This window comes from Sus scrofa, chromosome 5 (genome assembly GCF_000003025.6).
Source record: "Sus scrofa isolate TJ Tabasco breed Duroc chromosome 5, Sscrofa11.1, whole genome shotgun sequence".
Taxonomy (NCBI): Eukaryota; Metazoa; Chordata; class Mammalia; order Artiodactyla; family Suidae; genus Sus; species Sus scrofa.
In genome coordinates, this window is record NC_010447.5 from 6,676,807 (window position 1) to 6,704,707 (window position 27,901).

Sequence of the window (27,901 nt, forward strand, 5' to 3'; positions counted from 1 at the left end):
ACGAGTCTCAAAGGCCATGTAAGGCTTTTGCAGTATACTCTGAGTGAAAGGGGAACTATTGGTGGGTTTTGACCAGAGAAGTATCTGCTTTGATTTGTTTTGAAAGGATAACTCTGACTGCTGCGTGAAGAATAGCTAGTAGCCTTGGAGACCAGGGTGGTAGCAGGGAGACAGTGAGAAGGCTGTTAGAATAGACTGGAAGAGAAATAACTGGGGCTTATCCTGGTGGGGGAGTGGGGGTGGTGAGAGATGGTCAGCTTCTAGATGCCTCTTTCTTTCTTCCTTCCTTTCTTTCTTGTTCTTGTTGCTTTTTATGGCCACACCCGCGGCATAAGGAGGTTCTCAGACTAGGGGTCCAATCGGAGCTCCAGCGGCTGGCCTACGCCACAGCCACAGCAGCAACACATCCAAGCCAGGTCTGCGACCTACACCAGACCTCACAGCAACACCGGATCCTTAAGCCACTGAGCGGGGCCAGGGATAGAACCCACAAGCTCGTGGATACTAGTTGGATTCATTTCTGCTGCGCCACAACAAAACCCCCCAGCTGTCTTTTAAGAACAGAACCCACAGGCTTGCTTACAGATTGGATGGGAGGTGCAGAGAAGAGGAGCCAAGAATGACCCAAGGTTTTGCTCGGAACAGCTGCACAATAGAGATGGAGAAGATGAGGGAAGGACAGGTTTGGAAGGCATCAGGAGTACTACAAATGCAGGATGAATGAACGAAAATGAATGAATGAATCACTGAATGTCTTCTTTCTCCCAGGACTGAAATAAAAGTCCTCTCGCTCAGGGAGCGCTTTATGTGCCCAGGGCCAGCGCTGGAACGTCCCCCTCAGAAAAGCAGGTAGCGGTTCCTTTAAGGAGGCCTCGTCCTGCCCCCAAGAAGCCCCGCCCGGGAAATGTCACGTGACCCTTGGTCTCGCAGTAGAGGCGGAACACCGGGCGGTTTGAAAGCCCGGCGCGCACCGCGGGAGCGGCGGTTCGCCTGTCATTGCGATGTCGGTGTTGCGGCCGATGGACAAGCTGCCGGGCCTGAACACGGCCACCATATTGGTAGGCGTCAACAGCCGCGACTCCCCCGCCCGCCCTTCCTCCTAAGCTGCGCCTCCGCTCTCCGAGCTCTCCGAGGTGCCTGGCGCGGGCTATTCTGGCAGGGGTGTGGTGGGCGGGAGAGTCACGCTCTGAACCAATCGGAATAGCGGTCCTCTTGAGGCCGAGGGACGTGTCCACCAATAAGTGCGCGGCAGACTCTTTCCCAGTTTCTGATTGGTGGGACGGATGGGCGGGGAGACCGCGCGCGGCGGGGTGCGGGGTGTGAGGTGTCCAAGACTTGGTTTTCCTGCGTGGCGGGGTCTGGCCTCCCGGAGAGACGAGGCCATCCGAGGGAGGGTCCGGAGAGGTCGTGAGTGCAGACCGGACAGGACCGGAGCAGGTGCCAACCTCTGATCCTCACCCGTGCCTTCTGTAGTCGTCTCGGTAAAGGGCGCCTCGCGTGCTGGAGCCGGAATCTTGGGGTGCAGCTGTCTTGAGTCTGTGGCCTGATCCCCAGGCCCTCTAGCGGGACTGCTATGCCCTGGTATCAGTCCGTCGCCTTTGCTCTCTGCGCAGCTGGTGGGCACAGAGGATGCTCTTCTGCAGCAGCTGGCCGATTCGATGCTCAAGGAGGACTGTGCCTCGGAGCTGAAGGTGTAAGTAACCTTATGCCCAGGGTGTCCGATCGCTGACCTGGGCGCGAGGGAGAGCGAGGTGGGGGTGAGGGGACCGCCAGAGAGGCGGGCGCCAACCTCTGGGCGCCCTAACGCGTGATCTGGCCCCGATTAAGGTATCCTACACCACTCTCTGTCACACACTTGTTCTACTTTTCTCTAGCACTTGGCACCGTAAGAAATTTCCTTGTTCTCTGGTTTGTTTACTTGTTAACAGTCTGCCACCCTGAGGGACCCCAAGGTCAGCCCCCTTGAGGACAGGGACTTTGACGTTCGCTCCCTGGGGATTCCCCAGTGCCTTGACCAGTACGTGGTACCAAGTAGATGCTCACACAACCCCCAAATTTGGAGAAAAGCTGACTGAAAAGTTTATTTTGTTTCCTTTTTCTAAATGAAAAAGAGTAGAAACAGCTGCTGAGGGGAGTCAAGTGACTGAATGTGTGTGGGTGTTATTCTCCTGATAGAAAGATAGCTCCAGGGCTCTATACTGAAGGAGAATGATCCTGATCTAGAGGGTATTTCCTGTATGGGAATTGGAAATGCCCCCTTACTAGTTAGAATAAGAACATAACCTTCCCCTTGAAATAAAGATTGTTCATAGGTCCATCTGTGCTCTGCCTATCTTGCCAGGCTCTTAGGCTGTAGAACATCAAACACATAACCACAAACCTCAAACCCATAGCTCAGAAATAGGAAAGGATTAAAAACAAAAGTAGTTTAATTAGCATCAGAGTAAATGGAAAATATGGGCACAGTTGCCTACCTTGAGCGAGACGGAAAGAAGTGTCATGGAAACCATTGCCAAAAAAGAGCAAGTCACATGGCATGCAAAAATCGGAAGAGGAAACCCCTCTGGAAAGAGGAGAACAAGTCTTTTTGAGTGCTTTTTGCCACTGAGACATTTAATAAGAATGCGGATTTTTAAAAGACGCATTCAAAGCCAAGTGATAACACAACAGAATGAGAGGAAAAGAGAGGTTTCAGAGCTAAGGGCAAAAAAAGATCAAAAAGAATACCATATAAGATCTATCTAATAAATATATAGAAACAACAAGGAGTAGAGAAGACTTGGTTGAAAACTTAATTATTTACAAAGACGAAAGATTTGAGAAGGTCACAGCAAAAGAGTTCAAAGTGTAATAGAAGAAAACTATTCCCAGGGTACGTATATCTTATTGCAGGAAAGGTGGATACAGAACACTTCCTGCAAGTTATAGCTTACCTAAGTCATTGAACCTCAAGAGTAAATAACTCTTCAGACTTTTAGGCAGGAAAAGCAAACCACCCATAAAGTCATCTGTTCATTCCATTGCCAGATATTTCCAGTTCTCTGCTATTTGGAGCATTTGGCAGGAAGCAGAATTGCACTTTTTTTTTTTTTTTTTTTTTTTTTTTTAGGGCCACACCTGTGGCATAAGGAAGTTCCCAGGCTAGGGGTCCAATCAGACCTGCAGCCCCTGGCCTATCCCATAGCCACAGCAATGCCAGATCCAAGCCTCATCTTTGACCTACACCATAGCTCACAGCAACGCCGGATCCTTTAACCCACAGAGCAAGGCTGGGAATCTAACCAGGATCCTCATGGGTACTAGTCAGGTTTGTCACCACTGAGCTACAAAGCGAACTCCCAGGATTGCACTTTTCGACCTTTTATGGTTATTGGAACCCTGTGACTGATTCTGGCCAATGAGTTGTGAGCAAGAAAATGATTGTCTCTTAATTGCTAAAGTATTTAATTGCCCATGAGAGACACTCCTCAGTACCCTTTTCTGCTCCCTTGGCAACCAGCAATGTTCTAGAGTGGCAGCTGAAGCTGCCTTCATCAGCCGAAGCCCAAAGTTATGGTTAGAGCAAAATATAAATGTATATAACAACAGTAATAGTAGCAATATAAATGTACATTGATAAGTCTTGTCCAAATGGTAGGATAAATTATAAGAATGTTAATTTTCTCTTTTTTCTTAAAAGAGAAAAAATCCAATATAGATGAAATTAAAACATACAATTAAAAATGATAACCCACTAATTTTTTCATAATCTTTTAAAATTGGGTTCTTTCAGGAAATAATTTCTCATGGTTAAAAAGTAATTTATCCAGGGAGCTCCTGTTGTGGCTCAGTGGGTTAAGAATTTGACTAGTATCCACAAAGATTGCGGGTTTGATCCCTGGCCTTGCTCAGTAGGTTAAGGATCCGGCGTTGCCACAAGCTACAGTGTAGGTCACAGATGCAGCTCAGATCTGGCCTTTCTGTGGCTGCAGTATAGGCTGGCAGCTCCAGCTCCAGTTCAGCTCCTAGCCTGGGAACCTCCATATGACTCCATATGGCGCAGACCTAAAAAGAAAAAAAAAAAAAAAAGAGAGAAAAAATATAATTTATCTAAAGTCCATCTTTTTTTCAGTTCTACTTTAATTTACTTCCGTTAAATTCAAATAAAATCAATGCTATTATATTATTTTTAGATTATATCTACTGTATTTAGTGTCTGAATGCATTTACATTATGTACATGGAGAGATGTTTAGAAAAATACTCTAACTTTAATGGTAGTAACTTCTAGGTAACTGAACTCTTAAAGGTATATGTGGTTTTTTTTTTTTAACTTTGGAGCTTTTTATGCTTTTTTGGTATACTTGAATTATAAGCTGAAGGGAGAGGGCAGATAAGAAATAGAGATAATATATGGAAATTGGCAGAAGTAGAGGATTCAAAAACATTCTCTGGGTGGATATTTGACAACCTGAGACTGAGTCCAGATAAGAATGATGGGTAGGGGAGTTCCCTTCATGACTCGGCAGTTAATGAACCCAGCTAGGATCCATGAGGACTCAGGTTCGATCCCTGGCCTCACTCAGTGGGTTAAGGATCCGGCATGGCCATAAGCTGTGATGCAGGTCGAAGATGCAGCTTGGATCCCGAATTGCTATGGCTGTGGCATCAGCCAACAGCTGCAGCTCCAGTTCGACCCCTAGCCTAGGAACCTCCATATGCCATGACTGTGGCCCTAAAAACCAAAAAAAAAAAAAGAATGATGGGGGTGACTTGCCCAAGGTCACACAGCTGATCATTGACAGACCCCAAATTTGGGCCTACTTTTTTTTCCTTCCTTTTTTCTTTCTTGGCTACACTCATGGCATGTGGAAGTTCCTGAGTCTGGGATCAAACCCATGCTACAGAAGTGACAATGCTGGATCCTTAAGCCTCTATGCCACCTGGGAACTCCAGTCCTATAATTTCTTTTTTTTTTTTAATTTAGGGCCGTACCTGTGACATATGGAGGTTCCTAGGCTAGGGGTCAAATCGGAGCCTCCGCCATAATCACAGCAACGCCAGATCTGAGCCAAATCTTTGACCTACACTGCAGTTCTCGGCAACACCAGATCCTTAACCCACCGAGCGGGGCCAGGGATCAAACCCGAGTCCTCATGGCTACTAGTCGGGATTCATTACCACTGAGCCACAACAGGAACTCCTCCAGTCCCGCAATCTTTGTGGATACTAGTCAATTTCTTGTTTCACAGCCACTTGGCAAATTCCCTCCCCCTGCCCTCCAGCGTGACTCGGCCCCGGATTGACTTGATTGTGTTTGTCATCAACCTGCACAGCAAGCACAGGTAAGAGCTGGGCACCGGGGGCCACCAGGGCTCTGTAGACCTGGCTGAGGGGTGCGCCAGGACGTGGCCTCACTTGTGATGGGCAGATGAGGACAGCAGCAGAGGCTGCCTGGGGTGAACCTGGTTGGAGAGGAGCGAGGAGCCAGCAGGCCCCGCAAGATGTTTCAAAGACACTGGCAAATCCCAGCAGTGTCACCTGTCATTTAGCCAATGCTCTCTGAAGCCTACTCTGTGTCCCTGACAGCGGCCACACACACGGATGAAACAGGTCCCTGTCCTCAAGGTGCTCCTCGTCCTGCCTGGGCCTTTGAACAGACAGTTTTGTTACCTGGGATACGTCTGTCAAAGAAGGAAGCCTTGGGCCATGAGAGCCCACACAAGACCTCAGGGCTTAGGCCGAGGTAGACTTTCTAGTGGAGGTGACATCCAAACAGACTCCCAAGAGATAAGGAGGAGTTGGCCGAGTAACGAGGAAAGTGAGCAGAATGTTTCAGGTGAAGGGTTAGGGCACAGAGCGAGAGGATCGCTGTGCGTCTGGAGGCCTGTGCAGGGTCCCAGCTCAGTCTGGTGTGGGGCTGTGACCGTGGCAGCGTGTTGGTGCTTAGGGCCTGGCCTGGCCTGGCCTCTCCGTGGTGCTGGCAACCCTGGGGACAGGACTGCAGCCAGCCTGGGGCGTACAGGAGGAGGCGTACCCTCTCCCTCCTGGGGCACAGCAGGCTAAGGGCGGGACAGGACCCCACACAGGGACCAAGGCAATCACCTGGCCGTGAGGTGGGGGTTAAGGGGGTGGGGTGGGGGAATCACCTGAGAACCCAGGGGCAGAGACGCCAGATCCACATGGCATCAAGTCCAGATCACAGCAGCTGACCAGTTGGGGACGGTCAGCAGCAACCTGGGCCCGTGGTGGGGCCCAGAAAGGGCTGAGATCGGCTATGCTTGGCAGAGGGTCCTGGCTCAGCAGGGCCGTTGTCTGGGTGAGCTCTCTCTGTTCACTAGAAGGGACGCTGGCCCGGCTTTGGCGAGATCCTGCTCCAAAGCCACAGTTAGGGGCAGGGCCATCGTGGCTCTTTGCCTCAGGCCCTGTTCACTCTGGCCGAAACCTGACCGAGATGGTGTTTTGGCCAGGAGACAGCAGAGTCCTTTACCACCTGGACACCATTGAAGGAAAAAAGCCTCAACCCAAGAGGTCAGAGTGCTTTGTTTAGCAGAAAAGAGTATTTTCACACCTTTGATATGACTTAAAATTGCTGTAATCTTATTGGATTACATTTGTATTTATCACCATTTTAAAAAGACACACACGGTGACCCAGCCATTCCACTTCTAGCATCTGTCCTACCGAAACATTTTCTGGACGTGTAAGGATATGTGGGAAAGAATGTTCATGCAGCCTTCTTTTTTTTTCTTTTTCTTTGTTGGCTGCCCCACGGCATATGGCGTTCCCAGGCCAGGGATCAGATCCAAGCCGCAGTTGTGACCTAGGTCACAGCTGTGGCAACATCGGATCCTTTAACCTACTGTGCCCAGCTGGGGATCAAACCTGCCTCCTAGCACCATAGAGACGCTGCCAGTCACACTGCACCACAGCAGGAACGCCCATGCATCAGTCTTCGTAATGGTGAAAAACTGGAGGCCGTTTGTTTATTTATTTTGTCTTTTTAGGGTCACACCTGCAGCATATGGGTAGTCCCAGGCTGGGGGTCAAATCAGAGCTACAGCTACCGGCCTGCACCACAGCCACAGCGACGCCGGATCCTTAACCCACTGGGCGAGGCCACCAGGGCTGGAACCTGCGTCCTCTTGGCTGCTCGTCAGATTCGCTTCCGCTGAGCCATGACGGGAACTCCCTGGAGGCCGTCTAGATGTCCATCACAGGGAAGATGGTGTGTGGTACTGTGTGGTCGTTGCAAGGAATGTGACAAGGATGTTGAACCCAAGTAGACCCAACTGGATGCTTATACTATCACTGTCTGCATTTGCATACAAAAAAAATTCCGGGAGACTCACATCCCAGACTGTTGGCAGCAGTTATCTCCGGGGAGTTGGGACGGAAAGGGTGGTGCTGAGAATGGGGACCTTTTATTTGTTTGCTTAACACACCCATGTTTACTATTCGATTATTTTATGACCTTGAGTCCCATTGTCATTAAAAGTAGTTTTATCTATGTGTAACTGGGTCACTTTGCTCCACAGCAGAATTTGACAACATTGTAAATCAACTATGAGGTAAAAAAAAATTTTTTTAAAGTAGTCTTAAAAGAAGTGGAGTGACAGAGTCTTCCTCTAGGGCTGTTTCCTGTCACCCTCATCTCATTCTCTGGCCTCTCTGGGGTCCGAGGTGTGGGGGCCTCTGCTTTCTGTGCTGTGAGCTTTGTCCTCTGCTCTGTTTTCTCACCCTGCCACCCTAGCCTCCGGAATGTAGAGGAGTCCCTGCACCACGTGGACGCCACCTTCTTCCTAGGGAAGGTCAGCTTCCTTGTCACCGGCGGTAAGTGTCCCCCCCCGCCGCCTGCTGCTGCCCACCCCCCACCCAGGGCGAGCTGCCGCTGGGCCTATGGACTCCCTGCTAAGGCAGCCCGGGTGCTAGAAAGAACATGGGCTTGGGAGGGGGTTGGGATGGACGTGTACCCACTGCTGGGTATAAAATAGGACAGGTAACAAGGACCTACTGTCCAGCACAGGGAAATCCACTCGATACTGTGTAGTCACCTATGTGGGAAAAGAACCTGCAAAGGATGTGCAAATATGGATAACTGGCTTACTTTGCTGCACACCTGAAAACACAACTCTGTAAGTCACCTGTGCTCCAGTAAAATAAGGAGTTCCCGTTGTGGCTCAGTGGGTTAAGAACCTGACAGTGTCCGTGAGGATGCGGGTTCCATCCCCGGCCTTGCTCAGTGGGTGAAGGATCCAGCATTGCCTCAAGCTGCAGCATAGGTTGCGGATGCGGCTTGGCTCCAGTGTGGCCATGGCTGGGGTGTAGGCCAGCAGCTGCAGTTCTGATTTGACCCCTGGTCCAAGAACTTCCATATTCCTCATGAAAAGAAAGAAAAAAAAAAGAAAAGACCGTGGGCTTTAGAGTCGGACCTGTTGTTGATCATTATGAAGCAAATCTGAACTGATCATTCGGCCAAGTTAAATCCACTGAGGTAATAGCTTAGCGGTGCTTGGTGGCTCTCTGTGGCCTTCAGAGTAAAATCCAACCTCCTGGAGTTCCCGTCGTGGCTCAGTGGGTTAACGAATCCGACTAGGAACCATGAGGTGGCAGGTTCGATCCTGGGCCTCGCTCAGTGGGTTAAGGATCCGGTGTTGCCATGAGCTGTGGTGTAGGTCGCAGACGCAGCTCGGATCTGGCGTTGCTGTGGCTGTGGTGTAGGCCGGCGGCTACAGCTCCGGTTGGTCCCCTAGCCTGGGAGCCTCCGTATGCCGTGGGTGCGGCCCTCAAAAAGACAAAATAAATGAAATAAACTAAAACCCAACCTCCTGTAAAGGCACAAAGTATTTTGCAGTCTGGCCCCTGCCTTCCTGTCTAGTCTCATGTCCGATCCCTCTTCCGTTCTTTGGTTCAGCTTAGAGTTCTCTGGACAAGTCCCGCGTCCTAGCCATGTGGACAGTGGCGACAACAGCGTCCTCTGCCCTGAGCCCTCATTTGCGCCAGACACTCAGCGCCTTGCGTTTATGTCACTTAGTCCACAGCGGCCCTGCGCGGTCGGTACTGTTTTCTCCCTTCTGCAGCTGAGGAGGCCGGGCTCACGAGGTCGGGTAACTGCCCGGGCCCCGCAGCTAAAGAGCGTGCGGCTGAGCTGGATTCACAGCTGGGTGGTCGTGTTCCGGAGCCCGGGCCTCTCCTGCTTGTACCGCGGGGCTTCTCACACACGTCTTCCTCCTCTTGGCCCAGCCAAGTCCCATCTTCTGCCTCCTGAGGGCCGCCTTCCTGACCAGCCCCGCCGTCTGGGCCCTTGGGGCGCCCCTCCCACGCCTGCCTCGGCAGAGGGCACCCTGCTGGCAGAGGGCACCCTGCTGTCTGCCCGGCTGCTCCTTGCAGGGCGGCCCGGCCCAGACACTTCTCAGCGCCGCTGAGCGCGGGGACACCAGGTCACGTCCGTGTGTTCGTTCACTGACTCTCCAATAACTGAGCAGTAGACCCGTTACTGCCTCACTTCTTAGACGAGGAGCTCGTCCACAGAGCACCCTCTCCAGGCTCCTTCGGCTGCATCGTCCGATTTGGTCATCCTGGCTGCCCTGGTAACAAGGAGAACGGGATTGTCACCCACGACGAGATGCGTAAGAAACTGAGGCCCAGAGAGGGGAAGTGAATTGCTTCGCCCAGTGCTTCCCACTGCAGCCATCCGGGCAGAGATGACAGGCATGGCATTTTTTTTTTTTTTTTAAAGGGCCGCTCCTGTGGCCTATGGAGGTTCCCAGGCTAGGGGTTGAATTGGAGCTGCAGCCGCCGGCCTATACCACAGCCACAGCCACGCAGGATCCGAGCTGCATCTGCGACTCACGGCACAGCTCACGGCAACGCCAGATCCTTAACCCACTGAGCAAGGCCAGGGATTGAACCCGCGTCCTCATGGGTACTCGTCAGGTTCTTTACCCCGAGCCATGACGGGAACTCAGGCATGGCTTCTTTGCAGCCGGGCGGGAGAGCCACTGCAGCATTCACCGCAGCACAGTTGTGAAGCTGGCCCACACCTACCGGAGCCCCCTGCTCTTCTGTGACCTGGAGGTGAGCCCCCTGAGCGCGCGGGTGGGGCGGGGCCGTCACACGCAGGGGGCCCGCTGGGAATGCTTCTCGGGGGATCGCCAAGTACCCGAATGAAGGGGCCCCTGGTGTGGAGACAGGAATCCTGGCTTTCCCGCCCACTGCCCTCGGTGGGTCACCGTGAGCCTCGGGGCGCACACATGCAAAGTAGGGCGACGCTCTGCGGCTTCTGGAGCTGCTCTCGGACGCCAGGCACCATGACCTCTTGCTTTTGCTTTGCTCTCTTGACGCGTCCCTAAGTCTTGTATGTGGATCTGTGGGTCCACATTAGTACCTCATTCCTGCTGCGGAGTACGTGCCGTGAGGCCAGGTCTCTTGTCGACTCCTTTCCTCCCTGGATCGCAGACCTTGTCCGGTCCCAGCCCCGGGACAGGGGGTCCAGCAGGGGTGGGTGGTGGGCAGGTGGCTGGATGGGTACATGGTGTTGGTTCTGCCCTGACTTGCTCTGTTGGTGTTTCTCAAGAGGTGACACCTACCTGGGTGGGGAGCAAAGCAAATTTATTCTACTGGTGAATTTGGCTGTTCAGCCTCTCTGCAGTATGGCTGGGTCCTGATGACTTTTTGCTAAAGGGGCCTCAGGAGGAGTTGATGCTGCTCCCTCGGGGAAGTCTGCTGAGGGTTCCCAGGGCCTGGGCTGCCCCCACCCCCTGTGCACCAGGCCTGCTCAGTTGGTTTTGGAGCCTGTTTATTGGAGGTTGGTTTTAAAGATTTGCGTTCCTGCCCTGTTCTGGGTCTTGCACCTGTTCCCAAAGGCAGAGTGATGTACCGAGGGGACTGAGTCAGCACGTGGTCCCTCACCTCCATCCAGATCAGGGCTTCCTGCTCCGAGGGCTGTGGACCCCTCTGGGCTGAAGGGGGAAGAATTCAGGGGGTTTGTGGACTTGAACGAGAAAGCAATTACGTTGGGTTTTTTTTTTTTTTTCGGTCGTGCCTGTAGCATATGGAAATTCTCAGGCCAGGGATCGAACCTATGCCACAGCAGCGACCCAAGTTCAGTGACAACGCTGAATCCTTAACCCCCTGCACCACAGCAGGAACTCCAAAAAGTTCCTTCTTGTCCTCTCTAATCCCTGAGTGAAATGTAGCATCATGAGTGTTGGCAGAAGATGTGAGCGGCATTAAGCAGAATCTGCGTGTCAGCATCAGACACGGCAGACGTTGCTGGATCCCCTGGGGACGGGGCAGCTCGCATCAGAGCCGCCCTGCATCTCCTCGCTCAGTGCATCCATTAAGTGCCCGCCCTGCCCTGTCACACACGTGTGTTCCCTAGTCCCTCCAGAACCCCGACTAGACCACCACTCTGATCTCACAGAGGGGCCCAGGGCATGCCTGAAGGGCCTGCCACTGCCAGGCTTTCCTCACAGCAGAAGAGGCGGCGGGTCACAGTCTCAGGGCTAGTAAGTAGGCAGAAGAGCCGAGCTCATCTGCGAGCTGAATCCATCCTGTCTTCGCGGGCTGACTGTGGGCTGTCAGGTCCCCCACCCTCCAGCCTTCCTTTTTTTGGCTCTAAAGGAGCACAGGGAAACCCCTGCTCCAGGACCAAGTGCGGTGGCTGGTCCCCTTTGCGATGAGCATGCCATTCTGCGTGTGGCCGAGAGGTGGCAGGCTGCACCCGGTCAGGGCTCATCCTCCAGCCCGAGACCACTCTCCAAAACCGTCTGTGGCCGACCTTCTGTTTCCAGCCATCAGACCTGGCACTCTGTCTCCCCAAGCACCTAGTCGGCACTCCTCATACCTGCGTTTTCCTTTTTGGGGCACGTCACGGGTGACAGGTGATAAGGTAAGGGCAGGAGGACTTAGGGACGCCTAGTCCCTGGCTCAGGTGACTGGTTAGGGGGCCCCCTTCCCGGGCTAGAGAGGGAGCAGGGGAAGGAGGAGGTGCTCTGACGCCCCCTGGAGGTCACGGAAGGGCATCTGAGCATCAGCGTTTGCTCTTCAGCAAACATTCATGGAACATCTGGTTTGCCCGCACGAGCTGGTGCCAGGCCCTGGCACAGCCTTGCTGCCCCTACCGAGTCACACAGCCCTGGGGCCCACAGCCCTCGGAGGCCCTGCTATGGGAACCGCCCTCCGCCCAGTGAGGACCCCTCTCTGTCCGCCCCTCCTCTCCCTCCCAGGTGAGGGAGCCCCTGGGGCCTCTGCTACCCGGGCATCAGCTGGGACTGGCCCTGGTTCAAACCCAGGTTCTGCCGGCACTGTGTGTCTCTGGGCAGTTGACCTAACCTCGCCAGCCCTGCTGCTGAGCCTTCATTTCTTCCGGAGCAGGGGTCACGGTCTCTAGTGTCCCCGGAGGGGGTTTGGAGGGTTTGGAAGCTGAGGTTAGGTGTGGCGCGGACAGCTGTCCCCCCAGCCCCCTCTGGCAGCCAGGGGAGCAGGCTGCCTCACCGTCTTCTCTGCTCGTCCTCTGCAGATAGAAGACTTCCGAGCCACCATGGCACAGCGCCTGGTCCGCATGCTGCAGATCTGCGCCGGCCACGTGCCGGGCGTCTCGGCCCTGAACCTGCTGTCCCTGCTGAGGAGCTCCGAGAACCCCTCCCTGGAGGACCTGTGAGGGCCACCACCCTCGGGCCGCCCCTCCCCATCGCTTGGTCCGGCTCAGTAAACATTCACTGCTGCCGAAGACCAGCCAGGGCTTGAGAGACCCAGGTCACAGGCAGTCCCCTCAGGGCCCGGGGTCTCTGCGCTCCAGCTCCAGTGGGAGAACTGAGGTTGTGGGGGTGGGGGGGAGCCCAGCTGGCAGCACTCCAGCCGCCCATCCCATCCTCACCCCAGCAGAGCCCTGGGTCCTCGTCCACCTGACGTGTTACATCTCTGCTTAAGACTTCATCTGAACAAAGGATCTGTGGCTAAAAAAAGTTTGAAAATCACTGGTCTCATCCACCACTTTGATTCTGCAAATGAGAAAACTGACTCAGAACAATTACAAGTCAGGCAGCGAGAGCTTGGACTCTCGGGGCCCAATCCGACTCCACATCCTGGCCCTGCCAGCCCTGCCCACCTTTTTTTTTCTTTTCTGGCTGCCCCGTGGCACATGGAGCTCCCAGGCCAGGGATCAGATCTGAGCTGCAGTTGAGACCTAGGCCACAGCTGCAACAATGCCGAATCCTTAACCCACTGTGCCAGCCGAGGGATCGAACCCGCGTCCCAGCACTCCCAAGACACCGCCACTGATCTTGTTGCGCCCCAGAGGAAACTCTGGCCTTGTCATCCCTACAGGCCCTGCTTGTTGCCTCCTGGAGCCTCAGTTTCCCCAGGTGGAAAATGGAGGTCGTTCTGCTTCCTTGCCGCGTTGTGAGGGTTGAATGAAATAGTGCGGGTGATGCGCCCGGGTGGTTTTACCGCGTGCTTGTTTGCGTGCTGGATGTATTTTGTAATAAACATATTAAAGCTTGCACAGCGCCAGGTGAGCACCAAGTGAACAGTAATTTGGACTATTATTTGAAATCATGCAGAGCTAGTTTCAAAAACTGACACAATCCAGGAATTAGACTGTGACTTCTTAAATTGGCGAGAATTAAGTGAGAGAGTCTGGCCGGAGGGCTGGTTTCTGGGTTGATAGCAAGAGATTATGCAATGACTATTGCCTTCCTTCTCCTTTGGGTCTAATGGGAATTGGTGGGGATTCCCTTGCGGTGCATCGGGTTAAGGATCCGGTGTTGCCACAGCCGTGGTGCAGGCTGCAACCACAGCACGGATTCGGTCCCTGGCCTGGGAACTTCCACATGCCACGGGTGCAGCCAAAAAAAAAAAGTAATAGAAAAAAAATGAAGAATTTTTGGAGGTACTGGGTTACATTCCAGAGACCCTGGTAGCCAGGTCTGCTCTCCTGTGGGTCCCCTGTCACCAGCTGGGCCCGCACAGGGCGCTTTGGGGCTGAAGAGGACTGCTGGGAGAGGCCTCGGGAAGACAGCCAGGTCCTGGCTCCCTTGGAGCGTGACAGCGCCCTCCTACCTCCACCCAGCTTGTGCCCTCTGTCCTCAGGTCCCAGGACTGTCCCTGCGGGATGCCCTGGGCAGTGCCAGCACCACAGGGCCTCTGCGTTGACGTCACCGTGGCAGCTGCAGCCCATGCCCTTCACTGGGGCAGGTGCCATGAGAGTGGGGCCCACCTTTCTCTCCTCCTTGGGTTCCTTCCAGACCTGGCTCATCGCCCCACCCCGAGTGCTCAGTAAGGTTTGCAGACACCTGGCTGGTCTCCAGCAGCCCCCGGGGCCCCCGAGAACCCCAGATGCAGAGATTCTGGTTCAGGTCCCAGATGACACCCGAGCCTGGCGGAGCTTCACACTTTGCAGAGCTCACGTTCACACCTGCCGCCCTCCCAGCAGACCTGTGAGGCCGGCCGTGCTTCCCCATTTCAGCTGATGAAACAGATCATTGTCATCAGAGGCGCAGGCACAGTGACATAGCTCATCGGAGGCAGAGCCAGCTACTAGCCTCAGGTCTCTGCCATTTCTCTCGGCTTGTTCTCTCCTGCGCCTAATCACTGAACAAAGGTTTGGGCCTCTCTGCTGGGCCGGCCCTGAGCCGAGGGCACAGAAACAGTGGACACACAGGCCTGGTGCCAGATAAAGCATCTGGAAGTGCGGTCTCTTCAAACGTGGCTCCCACCTTCGGGGCCCCACTGGCATAGGGAGGCTTCGCAGAGGGGAGGATGGTGAGCAGAGAGGAGCACCCGCCACCCCAGGAGGAGGATGCTCCAGGCCTGGGGCTCCGAACACGAGGATCCACCAAGACATCCCTTGGCATTTGGGAGGGGTGGCCAGCTGCGCTGAGGTTGGTGGCTCCGGCGCTCCCAGAAACCAGCATTGTCAGCCCCTCAGAAGCCTGGACCATAAAGGGCAGGGCTGCAGGGCAGAGCCAGGGCCGGTGGAGGGCAGGGGCTGCGGGAGCATGATGTCCCAGCAGGCGAGGGCAGCGGTGTGGGCACAGCCCGCCTACCTCTTCTGGCCTTGTCATTTTGGGCTGGAGAGAAGCGGGGTCCTCTGCCTCCCCGCCTCCTCTCCCCCAGCCAGCACAGGGCACGCTCTCTCCCTGTCCCCGCTCTGGTCTCTCTGCCACATTTTCTTCGCCACCTGCTGCCATTTAACAAGAGAAATGGCACCACGTTCTCCAGCCGAGGCTCTGGGAGCCTTCCAAGTGCCAGGGTGGGGGCACACGGTGCTGTCACTGCAGCCAGTCCCAGCAAGCTCGGCGGGGCCGGTGACATTGTCCAGGAGACACTTGTGACCATGGGAAGTGATGGAAGGCCAGTCTTTATGCCCCTGTGGTGCCCGGCACTAGTACCTGGTGCTAGGGAGGGAGACAGGAGAGCCTGGTGCTTGGCTGTGTACTGATCTCACGAGCTCAGGCAGGTCACGTAGCCTCGGCATGCCTCAGTTTCCTCATCTGTGGAATGGGGTCAGGATAACTGATGCCTTTCTTCCCAGCTGGTTGTGAGGACTGAGAACAAGAAGGCTTTATTTTAAACATAAAACCTGGAGCAAATGGGAGTTCCCTCTGTGGCACAACAGGAACAGCAGTATCTTGGGAGCACTGGGACACAGGTTCGATCCCCAGCCCAGCACAGTGGGTTAAGGATCTGGCATTGCCTCAGCTGTGGTGTAGGTCACAACTGCGGCTTGGATCTGACCCCTGGTCCGGAAACTCCACATGCCACAGGGTGGCCAAAAAAAACCAGCTTGAAGCAAATGTAAGACTTCTCGGGCCGGCCACAGTCACAGGTGAAGGCGGTTATTGAGGGTGGGCTCGGCCCCCTGGGCTGCAGGTCCGAGTGGGTGGGCAGCGTGAGGCTCCTGGAGGATTTGCCCTTCAGCTGGGCCTGGGCACCGCGGGGTCCATGCCCTCCGAGGGCACAGCGGAGGGAATGGGTATTGGGGGCCCCGGCTGTGTGGACGAGGCATGGGGCTGCCAGACAGGGCAGGGCTTGATCAGGGTCACTGGTTCTTGTGTGCCCTGAGGCCCAAGGAGCTCGCATTCTCCGTAGGAAGCAGCCCAGACCCACGCATTCTGGCCCCAGTTCTGCCTTGTTATTTCCCAGCCCTGCCCAGGGGAGCAGGGCCTCCCGCAAGGAGGGGGTGCCGCAGCGTGGCACCTGTGTCTCCTCCACCCCTCAGCGAGCAGAGGCAGGGGCAGCCTGAGCTGTGGCTCCGGCAGGGCAGCCCGGCCGCAGAGGGGAAGTGATGCAGTGGGAAAGGACCCGGCCTTTGAGTCCCACTGACTTGGGGTCTGCGGCCAACATGCAGTGTGACCTGGGGCTGCTCACTTCCTGTCTCTGAGCCACATGGTCTGCTGCGGTTCTTGTGAGGCTCAGAGAAACTGAAGTGCCTGACGCCGCACCTGCACGGCTACGCCCTCCTCAGACGGTGGCCCAAGGGATGGCTGGTCGTGCCCGGGGTTGTGGTGGGTGAGGTGAGCGCCAGAGGTTCTCGAGATGCAGCCCTGCCACAGCTCGCCTCCCCCACACACACCCGGCTCTGGGCCAGGTCTACCTGGCAGGACTCCAGCACGGAGGGGCCTTTTCCAGAAGGAGCCTGCTGGCTTAGCAGCCCTTCCCTCAGTCTCCCCTGGGGCCGTAAAGCTGCAAGCAGAGAATCTTTGTGAAGGGACTTCTCAGACCCTTGGAGAGGCTGAGTGAGATGGTGTGGCGGGCTGCCCAGCCCTGCGCCCCCCACCACATCTGCTGAGTCCCAACTGAGTGCGACCCCGTGGACTGGGGGGTCCCTGAGGAGCAGCTCTGGGAGGGAGAGTAGTGGGCAGTAGTCAGTGCCCCCAAGCTGGACAGGAGGCAGGCTTCCTTGGTCCCCCTGCTATATCTGGGCGATGCCGACAACATCTGGGAGCCCTGTGAGCTAACATCTGGTGGCTGCTTGGCCTGACTGCATAATAGCCCTGCAAGGCCAGGCCGGTGGGGGGGGCAGTACTTGGTCCCCTTCTAAGCTGGACCCGGGTCCCCCCCCAACTCCAGTGTCATCGACCTACAGCTATTGTGTCGCGGGGGCAGGGATGGGAGCGCTCAGGGGCTGAGCGGCTGCCAGGCTCATCCCTTTGCCTTCTGAGCCTGCTTTGTTCTTTGTAAAGTAAGAATCGCGTTGTCACCTCCCCCCGCAGGGTGGAGGCGAGGGATGCAGGTGACATGCAGGGCGCAGGGCCAGGCAGGTGGGGGGCGGGAACGCTGTGCGCCGCCATCCTCCAGGCTGCGGGCCGACCCCTGGGCGTTGCCTGCACATTCGCAGACATCCCCAGGGGGTCGCTCACACGTCTGTCCCTCTCTTCCAAGGTCTCACAGGGCCTTGCCCAAGTCTCTGGCCCTCCTGCCACCCTTCCCTCCTGAATTTTTCTCTCCAGCGCTTGTCACCTTCTCACCTAGTACATGGTTTTAGTGTTGAAGTTTTGACTCTGTGGTTCCTTGCTGTCTCCCTAAGGACCTAGGACAATGGTGTCTGACGCACAGTAGGTCTCAGAAGGTATCTGGTGAGTGAATGGAGGTGTCTGCACATGGGGTCGGCCTGCGCCTTCAGGGCAGCCGCCGTGTCCCTCCTGTGTGGTGCCCTGAATGATGCCTGGGGGAGGGATGGCCCCTGCGAGGTTCCCTGCTCCTCCCCACCAGCCTCGCCACCCCTGCCCGCCACCTTACACCCCGCAGGCCTGGCCCAGGAGCTGGGGACTCCATTCCCTGTGGCTGTGAGGCCAAGGGTCAAGGTCTCCTTTCCCACCGCACTTGAAGGGGCCCTGTCTCCAGCCCAGGGCCACAGTGAGAGAAGTGCAGGGGCCGCCCTGGCCAGAACAGTGCTAGACGGCACGTGTGTGTGTGTGTGTGTGTGTGTGCGCATGAGTGTGTAAGAAGGGGCTTGAGGATCAGCAGATGAGGCCTGGGAGAGCCGGGCAGGGATTTTACAACTGCCTCCTGGGTGGGCACGACTTGCCCTTGCGCAGCCTGAGTTCCAGGGGAGAGGGACCCGGGACTCTCCGGCCTCCCCAGGACTCTGTACAGACCTCCCTGCCTCTCCCTCCCCCTCTCGGTGTCCAGAGGCCCAATGTCGCATCCTTCCCACTGTCCCCAGTGAGGGGGACTTTCTGGGAGTGTCCTGTACGTCAGAGCTAAATACACGAGAAAGACAAGGGGAACCCCTGCTCCGGGGGCACCCGGCCGCTGGGACAAAAGCAGGTGGAGCCAGAGAGCCAGCTCCCAGGACGGGCCTGGAGGAGCAGAGATGAAGGAACAGGTCACACCCTGAGGCCCCTCTGGGACCCACGAGACCTGTTTTTCTGTCTGCACGTATGGAATTTAAAGGCATAAAATAAGACTGGACTGAAAGATTCCAGCGTGAAAACAGACTCCCGCTGGGGACAGAGAGAACTGTCCCTTCTTAATCAGAGACCTCTGTGGTACTTGGGGTTCTTTTCATGAAAATGTGTCCGGGTATTACTCATAAAATGACAAATAAAACTAATTTTTAGGTACAGAACACATGTGTCTGCACTTTCACATCCAGATCTGGGCCTCTCTGCCCCCGGGGACCAGCCCTCCCTCCACGACATTGTCCTTGAGGCATGAAGGACACAGGCCGCACTTCACGGTCCGCTGGCCACAGACCCCAGCCCGGCCCCCTCGTAGGTGCTGGGTCATCCCTTTGGCCCTCAGAGCCCCAATTTCCCCAACTGAAAAACTGACGTCACGCTGGCACCTGTGTCAGAGCCATCGGGAGGGTGTTTTGTGGGGTATTTTGGGGACACGGATCAAGGGAGACTCCCTTTTCCCTGATAGACTTAAATTAATCATCTTAAAAAAAAAAAAAAAAAAAAAAAAAAAAACTCATCCAAGCACACAAACTTGAGAACACTGAGACATAAATTCAGTTAGAAGAGGTTTTCAGCAACAAAGCCCTTTTTTTTTCTACTTGGGCACATGTGAGCTGATGATATCAAATGATTTAAAGTAAAAACTTCTGGGGTTTTGTTTTTTTGTTTTTTTGTCTTTTTGCCATTTCTTGGGCTGCTCCCGCGGCATTTAGAGGTTTCCAGTCTAGGGGTTGAATCAGAGCTGTAGCCACCGGCCTACACCAGAGCCACAGCAACGGCGGATCTGAGCCACATCTGCAACCTACACCACAGTTCACAGCAACACTGGATCCTTAACCCATTGAGTGAGGCCAGGGATCGAACCCGCAACCTCATGGTTCCTAGTCGGATTCGCTACTCACTGAGCCACGACGGGAACTCCTCAAGTAAAAACTTTTGAAAGAACGAGGAACATTTGCTTGAACCACATTGATTTTTGAAACTTTAACTTCTCTCTCAGTCATAACTCATATTCAGAAAGTAACAGAGGAGTTCTCATCAAGGCTCAGTGGTTAACAAATCTGACTAGCATCCACGAGGATGCGGGTTCCATCCCCGACCTTGCTCAGTGGGTTAAGGATCCGGTGTTGCCATGAGCTGTGGTATAGGTCACAGACCCAGCTAAGATCCCGAGTTGCTGTGGCTGTGACTGTGGCTGTGGCCAGCAGCTGCAACTCCTATTCGACCCGTAGCCTGGGAACCTCCATATGCCGTGGGTGTGGCCCTAAAACAGAAAAAAGAAGTGATGTAGAAGATTTAAGTTTAGAAAATTAATAAACTTGGGAATTCCCTGTGGTGACGTGGCTTAAGGATCCAGCGTTTTCACTGCAGTGACTCAGGTCGCTGCCGTGGTGCAGGTTTGATCCCTGGCCCCGGGAACTTCTACATGCCACAGGCACAGCTCCCCACCCCCCAAAAAGTTAATAACCTTGACCTAAGAGCTATGTTAATGGAAAACACACTTGTGGTTGCCAAGAGGGAGAGGGAGGAGGGGGATGGACGGGGAGTTTGGGGGTGATAGATGCAAACTATTACCTTTAGAATGGATCAGCCATGGGGTCCTGCTGTACAGCACAGGGAGCTAGAGCTAATCACTTGGGTTAGAACATGATAGAAAATAATATGGAAAAAAGTATGTGTATATATGTATGACTGGGTCACTTTGCCATACAGCCGAAATGGACGGAACATTGTAAATCACCTATAATGAAGGTTTTTGTTGTGTCTTTTTTTAAGGAGCTATGTTAAAAAAAAAAAAAAAATACATTGAGGAGGCGTGCCCTTCGTGGCTCAGTGGTTAATGAACCCGACCAGCATCCATGAGGGTGCAGGTTCGATCCTTGACTTCGCTCCGTGGGTTAAGGATCCGCCGTTGCTGTGAGCTGTGGGGTAGGTCACAGACACGGCTCGGGTCTGGCGTTGATGTGCTCTGATTCGACTGCTAGGGAACCTCCATATGCTGCGGCTGTGGCACTAAAAAGACAAAAAAAACAAAACAAAAAAAAAAAAAAACTTGAGGAATAACCTGACTTTTACTACATTGGTCTGAGGGTGAAATTTCTATTCTTCACTGCTAAGCTGTGGAAGTGGAGACTCGAGCACTCCCCCCTTCCCTATTTATTATTTATTTATTTATTATTTACTTATTTATTTATTTAGTCTTTTTAGGGCCACAGCCGCAGCATATGGAGAGTCCCCAGGGGTCGAATCAGAGCTGTAGCTGTGACCTACACCACAGCCACATCAACACCAGATCCGAGCCATGTATGTGACCTACCCCCACAGCTGCAGCAATGCCGCATCCTTAACCCATGGAGTGAGGCCAGGGATCGAACCCTCATCCTCATGGATACTGGTTGGGTTCGTTACGGCTGAGCCACGACGGGAACATCCCCCCACTTCCCTATTTAGAAGGTGCAAGTGGAAGGTCTGTCTGGAGTCAGGTGCCCCACACACCATCAACACCAATCCTGCTGCCCACTCTGTGCTTGGCACTGCCCACTGCAGGCACTTAGGAGGCACTGGTAAGGGTGAAAGTGGAGCCTCTCTGGTTCTCCCTCCAGGTGGCCGGTATAGAGGTGGCTCCTGTGAGTGGCCTCCCCTCTCCCGGGGACAGGCTCCCCCTCCAGGGTCCCAAGACCCAGCCCACTTGGCCTGAACATCTGGCTGGGGGTGAAGAGATGCCGCATGTGTGGTAAGGGCCCTGCCGCCCTGAGGGTCGCGGGTGAGAACAGGACCAGTAGCGATGGGGGGGGGGACAGGGGCCCAGTCTTTAGGCCTTGCCCCCACCCCTCTGCCCTAAGGAGGCCCTTCCCTGCCTTGGCTCCTGGCAGGCCCCTGGCTCCCCCACCCCCTCACCACACACCCCCACTCACACCCACACCCACCGCCCCGGACCCACTTCTCCTTTGCAGTTGCCCCACCGCCTACACCTTCCTGCTACGGAGTTGCTGGCCCGTGGGCAGGGGACGGAGAGGCAGTGGGCCAGGGCGGCTCAAGGCCAGCCGGCTCGAGGTTCTGTGTGAGTCCTCGTGTCCTCGGAGCCAGAAACCTGGGGGCCGGCCTTGCTCCCCTCACTCCATAGCATCACTCCTCCCTCCTAAACAGCTGCTGGCTGCTCCCTGGCCCTGAGTCATGGGGGAGCCTCCTTGCTACTCCACTCACCCTGTCTCCAACCCCACAGCAGGGGGAACGTCCCTTCAAAGGCACAGCTCAGACCCTCTCCCCCACTCAGGTACCTCCTGGGGCTCCTCACTGCCCAGGGCTTATGGCTTGCGGCCTGGCCCGCCCAGCTGCAGCCTCAGTCTCTCTCCCTCGGCAGCACCTCTGGAGGCAGGGGCCAGGCCTGTCCCCAGAGTCGGCTTCCACTTTCCCAGCTCCTGCTTTTGCCCTCTGCCTAGAAGTTTCCCCTCCCCTCTGAGCTGCTGAAGATCTACTCCAGCCCCTAAGCCCCCTCCGTGCCCCAGGGACTGTCAGTCCTTCCGCTGTACACCCCCAGCCCTGAGTGCCCCAGGGTCTGGCCAGGCCCACCATGAGGCTCTAAGCCCGTGGTCCATGCTGAGGCTCTCTGCCAGCCCCTGCCCCGGGGGAGGGGGCAGCGGAAGTCCAGGAAGGCCCAGGGGGCTTGAGTGTCCGCCTGACACTCAGTGTGAGAGACAGGTGGGGCTTCCCCAAACACTGGCGAGTGGAGACACACAGAAGAGGCCCCACAGAGACACAGGCGAGCAGGCCAGGACACACACAGCCCTGGGAGGAGGAGGTGGGGTGGGTGGGCTGCCCACTTAGTGCCTACTGGGCCTGGGTCTGTCTGCTCATCTGTTGATCTGAGCCTCCCTCCTGCTTAGGATCTGGAGACCGAGCTGCCCCCGGTCTGTGCCCTCCACTCCAGCCAGCGGTTCTGACTGTGTCACTCCCTGCATGGCTCTCAAGTGCCCTTCTGGCCAGAATCCGAGCTTCTCTCAGTTAAGGCCCCAGCCCGGCCCTCTGGTTCCAGCATTCCCTGGCCTTCGTATTTGGCCCCCAGGCCCCTTGCTCACCCTGGGTGCCCCCCGCCCCCTGCGACCTCAGTTCAGCCAGCAAACACCTTATCATCTCCTCCACAAAGCCTTCCCGTGCCCTGTGGTACCACCTTCACTGATGCCATGCTGTGAGGTGTCGTCTCCCCCATCACCACCACCAGTGTGAGTCCCCTGGGGCTTGGTACCATGTGGGGGCCCTCAGGATGTCTTCGATGAACTGACCAGCTCTGCGGGAGAAGGGCAGGAGAGCTTCCCAGAGGAGGCAGCTGGGGGGAGATGGCTGGTGGGGAGCACCTGGGCCTATGGGCTGGCCTTGGGGGGCAGGGCAGAAGAGGCCTCCCCGAGGTCTGTGTCCTCTTCAGGGACCCATCCTCTGCTCCCCAAGGGCGGGCCCTTGTCTGAGCCCCAGCCTTGTCCCAGTGCCCAGCAGGGAGCCCGCCCCGTGGTTGTCTGGGGGTGATGGTTGAGTGGCTGAATGGAGGAACCACAGATAGAAGGTCTGGGGTGCTGAGGCCCTGGCTAAGAGTGGTCCCACCCCGTCCCACCCCAGCAGGCAGGAGGGCGGGGCGGGGCGGAGTGGGTGGCGGCCCCTCCCGGTTTCTTCCCCGTGGGGCAGCAGAGGCCAGACTCTGTCCCGGCAGGGTGTGCAGACAGGCCTGGGCTTTGGCAGCATGAGGCGAAGGGCGAGGAGTCTGAGGGGCAGGGACGGGCCGGTCCCCACGCAGTGCCTGCAGACCCAGTGCTTCGACTTGCTGGTGCGCAACTGCGTGGCCTGCAGCCTCCTCCGCACGCCCGATCCTGGACCGGGTAAGCGTTACCCGGCTCTGGCCGTTGGAGCGCCAGGGCAGCCCTGGTGGAGGGAAGGAGGGTCCTGCCACCGAGGCTCGTGCCCCGCCAGAGCCGCAGGCATGGCCCGCACCTGCCCAGGACCCGGGCTGGGGCATCAGTTAACGGGGGGCTGTGGGCTGGAGCCTGAGTGGCTCAGCCATGCGGGCTGCGGGCTGGAGCCTGCGCGCGGCCGTGGCCCCTCCTGCTCCCCCCCCCCCACCGGCTGTCCCTCCCCTCCCGTCCCAGCCTCTCCTCCCTCCGACCTTCCCCTACCCTCTCTTCCCTCCCCTCTGCCCCTGACCTCCCTCTCCGTCCCCTCCAGCAGGCGGCCCGAGCAGCCTGGCTCCCGGGACGGCGCTGCAGCCGCAGGAGTCGGTGGGGCCCGGGGCCGCCGAGGCCGAGGCCGCGCTGCCACTCCCGGCGCTGCTCCTGGGCGCCCCCGCGCTGCTGGGCCTGGCGCTGGCCCTGGTCCTGCTGGGCCTGGTGAGCTGGAGGCGCCGCAGGCAACGGCCCCGCGCCTCGGCTGCCCCGGAGGCCCCGGAAGCCCTGGACGGAGACCAGGACGGTACGTTCCCCGTCTAGAGGAACCGAGAGGCACTGTCCAGCCCGGGAAGGTCCGGCCCTGGGGGACGGGGGCCGTCGGAGGGGACACATGGCCCTGGCGGGCTAGGGGCCCTGGGAAGGGGGTCTGAAGCCAGGCAGATGGAGGGGGCGGCGAGGGGCGCCGTCTGAGATCTCAGGCTGAGCGGGGAGCAGCGGCCCTGCCCAGGGTCCCGGCCTGGTGAGCGCCTGAGTGAGGAAGACGCGGGCTGGGGGCCCGGGGGAGGGAGGGGTCGTCCTGCCCTCGCTCCGGGAAGGCCAAACTGACCCCCACGCCTCCTCTCCCAGTGTCAGCACTGCCACTGCGCAAACCCTCCCAGCACTTCCGGTCCCGAGGGCCCATCATGTGCCACCCTCCCCCTCCCCACCGCCGCCTAGGGGCTTCCTCGCCTGACTTCTCTCAGAAGTCGGAGGGCTCTCTCTCCGGGGAGGTTCCAGAAACGGGATGGCGGAAGGCTGTGACCCAATCCTGACCCTGCACCCCCCCACCCCCCAACCAGGGCCCCTGGATAATGACATCGTCCCCTCTCCTGGAACCCTGGATGCCACTGCTCCCATCTGGCTTCCACCCAGCGAAGACTCAGCCACCACCCCACCTGCCCACAGCGTCCCTGTGCCAGCCACGGAGCTGGGTTCCACTGAGCTGGTGACCACCAAGACGGCCGGCCCTGAGCAGCAGTAGCGATGGAGGGGACAGGAGGCTGCCCTCAGGCAGAGGCTTGGAGGTTGAATTCGGCTCCTCTCCCCTGGTCCCACCTGCTTCTTTACTGAGAGTCAAGCTGCTCCCGGGCTCATCCTGCAGAACTATAGGCGCTGCAGACACAGGGTTCGGACTACATGGGATCCTATGGCGTGTTCGCATTTGGCTTAAAATCAGACTATCTTTGGCAGCCCTCAAAGCCTGAGCTATGTGCCTTTGAGGGGTTGGGCACCCTGAGTAGGCGTTTTTCTTTAAGCATGGGGAAGCCACCATCAGCCAAAATGAATCTAGGAGAAGGATCAAGTGGGAGGATGCCTAATTTGTGGCTGTATGTTGTATTTAATACTTGCTCTCAGAGTCGTTCTGCTTTTAAACTGATGCCAATGACAGCAATGAGTAACCAACTGACCCTTTGGGATTTCGCACAAGGTAATTCTAAGAAATAGCCTGGATTGTCCTGATTCTTTGGCACCTGTACCCTAGGGTCAGCCCTGAGTTTGACCCAACCTGCTAGAACTTACGATGCCAGCTTTACCCTGGTGGCCGCTTCCAGAACCCCAGGCTCACACTTGGGAGGAAGTCTACAGCTTCTGGGGCTGGACTGCAAATTCACACCGAAGGTACCCTGGCAGGCCTCTCCATCAGAGACCACCTGGAGTCCTAGCCGCCTCCAGAGCACTCTGAGCTGTACACAGGGCAGGGCCCAAGACCTGCAGGAGGCTCTTTTGTTCAGAGGCCAGGGCAGGCCTGTAGCCTTGAACCAGCTGGACCTGATATCCCTTGAGCTCCCTTCTGTGGCCTGTCCTCCTCAAGTGCTCAGGTCACTTGGCCATTCTGTGCCAGCTCCCTGCAGTCACCCATCATCCCAGTGGAACTGTTCCTCGGACACTGGTGCCCCTTGCCCTGGAGAGTGGAGCTGAGACCATCTCTTCCAGTTCTGGACCACACTGTGAACTCAGCTGGCCACTGACTCTCCTGCTGGCCCTCCTACACAGAGTTAGAAACAGTTGACCCGGACTTCACCCTGGACAGTGCCATGGAACTTGTCACAGTTTAGCACCCCCGGAAGGGGCACTGGACGGCGAGTCAGAAGATGGGACCCTGGGTACCAGTTTGTTCCACTTGTAGGTCCTTGACCCTGTTCTGTTCTGCGCATCCGATGCTTTCTGCCCGCCTCTCCCTGACCTGCCTATCAGAGCTGCCCAGCAGATACCCACCTTGCCTGCCCACCCCTTTCCCAGCTCAGAAGAGTCAGCAGTCAGCAGTCAGCAGCATTTGCAGCCTCGAGGACCACCTCTCCCTCCTGAACCCGGCTCAGATGTCCCCCGCTCCCTGGCTGCCAGGTGGCTGGGGTGAGGTCAGGGTGGGCGCAACAGGCAGGACAGTGGGAGGCAGGCCCAGAATGGGCCCATCTTTCCCCTTCTCTCCATCTCAGGGTTGGGGAGCAGTCTGAGTTGTTCCCGGCCATGCCTGTCTCCCACACCATCTTTTCCACCGCAGCCGGGGGTGGGGGCACCTGGAGGTGAAACAAGTGGGTGAAACCCCCCTGGGGCCCAGACATGCAAACCTCGGGCACCACTGTGTGCCCACTGAACCCCTGGTCTGGTCTCAGTTTCCTTTTAAGAAAAATGGGGGGAGGGGGATACAAAGCTCTCCTCCTGGCCCGTGGCTCTCCCAGGAGGACTGGGAGGGAACTCGAGAGAGCACACACTCCCCCTCCATTTTGCAGATGAGAAAACTGAGGCCCAGAGAGGGGGCCTCATCCAGCGAATCGCAGAGGGCAATTCCCTGGGGAGGAACCAGGAGCAGAGGCCAGGGGATGGGTGGACAAGAATGGGGTCTGTCTCCCCTAAAAAAGCCCCACCTCCCAGAGGCCTCCATTTTCTAGCCCTCCATCCTGCCCTTGCTTTCTAAAGAACCTTCTGGAAGTGAATGTATTTGGTCTTCACAACAGGAGGAGGGGAGTGGGTACTTGTGTTTGCTTTTTTAAAAAATGACTTTTATTAAAAGAACAAAAAGTTGAGATGTGTTTTGTAGACACTTTGGAAAGTTCAGGATGGTAGTCCAGGGTGGAGTCTTTCGGGAAGTCACCCCAGATTCAGAACACCAGGGTTGAGTAACCATTCTATACATGGAAATTCGTATCTTGACTATCATATTTGCTGAATTTTGTCTTTAAACCAAAGTTTTCATTTGTAAACTTTTCCACTTGAGTGTTTTCGACCTCTGCTATTGTAACTGAGGCAGTAGCACCTCTTTAAACATAAATCTTTGCCTGAGTCTGTTTCCCAGAAGGAGAGTAATTTCAGCCACAGGCCTTGACTTTTTTTTTTTTTTTTTTTTGCTTTGCTTTGCTTTTTAGGGCAACACCTGCAGCATATGGAGGTTCCCAGTCGCCAACCTGCACCATAGCCACAGCAACGCCAGATCCAAGCCACATCTGCAACCCACACCAACAGCTCATGGCAACACTGGACCCTTAACCCACTGAGCGAGGCCAGGGATCGAACCTGAGTCCTCATGAATCCTAGTCGGGTTTGTTAACCGCTGAGCCATGAAGGGAACTCCAGCCTTGACCTTTTTTAAGGCCTCTGTTGGTCAAATTGCTTTCCTGAAAATCTGGACCGATTTACCTGCATGAGCAGGGACTATATGACCCATCTTGCAGATAGGCGAGAAGAGGCCCAGAGAGGAGAAGGGATCTGGCTCAAGATGCAATAAGCAGCGATGGAGCTGGCTTAGACCCGGACACCTGCCTGCCCGGAGGGTGGTCAGTCACTGGCCCAGGTGTTCTCCTTGGGAGCGACAGACTCCAGGCACTGAGTCCAGGCTTTCCTCTTTGTTTTCATCACTCCTCAAAGGCTTCCCTCCTGACTGGTCTCTTTCTGCAGTAACAGGGATGTAGGACAGACTGGAGGAGCTGCCTGTCGGGTTGGCAACTGAGGGACGCAGGCCCTGTTCTCTGGCCTGTTTCTGGCCAGTTTTTCCTGATCAAGGGTCAGGTTTCCCCACAGTCCCCGGGGTTTTGGCAGGTGGGGGCGGGGCTGGCTGGAGTCTCAGTTCCTCCTGGGGCTTCCTGCAGGCACCTCTCACTTCCTGCCGGGCAGCCCAGGCTCTGGGCTCAGGGTGGGGGTGGGGAGGCCCAGCTGGTGAGGCCAGGGAGGAAGGACCTGACCCCTAAGCTCCCTCTGTCTCAGCCAACCCTTGCCTCTGGAGGCCGGTAGCCTGTCTTTGGGCCTGTCGCCCACATTCAGATTGGAGCCTGGGCGTTCCCTTGTGGTGCAGCCCGTTAAGGATCTGGTGTTGTCACCGCAGTGGCTCGGGTCC

At 56.3% G+C, this 27,901-nt stretch overlaps 2 protein-coding genes across 10 annotated transcripts; both read left to right on the forward strand.

Moving 5' to 3' along the window:
• CENPM (centromere protein M) lies at positions 801–13,516 on the forward strand. 8 transcript variants are annotated; one of them, XM_021090969.1, is made up of 7 exons: positions 801–1,058; positions 1,555–1,693; positions 5,231–5,323; positions 7,732–7,811; positions 9,964–10,055; positions 11,774–11,871; positions 12,502–12,628. In XM_021090969.1, exons 1-6 carry the CDS (start codon positions 905–907, stop codon positions 11,858–11,860), a joined length of 645 nt encoding a protein of 214 aa, XP_020946628.1. In that variant the 5' UTR covers positions 801–904; the 3' UTR covers positions 11,861–11,871; positions 12,502–12,628.
• TNFRSF13C (TNF receptor superfamily member 13C) lies at positions 23,006–26,597 on the forward strand. 2 transcript variants are annotated; one of them, XM_021091440.1, is made up of 3 exons: positions 23,006–23,253; positions 23,600–23,839; positions 24,375–26,597. In XM_021091440.1, exons 1-3 carry the CDS (start codon positions 23,118–23,120, stop codon positions 24,554–24,556), a joined length of 558 nt encoding a protein of 185 aa, XP_020947099.1. In that variant the 5' UTR covers positions 23,006–23,117; the 3' UTR covers positions 24,557–26,597. The 2 variants fall into 2 exon arrangements, with proteins under 2 accessions (XP_020947099.1, XP_020947098.1); XM_021091439.1 differs by having other exon boundaries at positions 23,020–23,253; positions 23,597–23,839.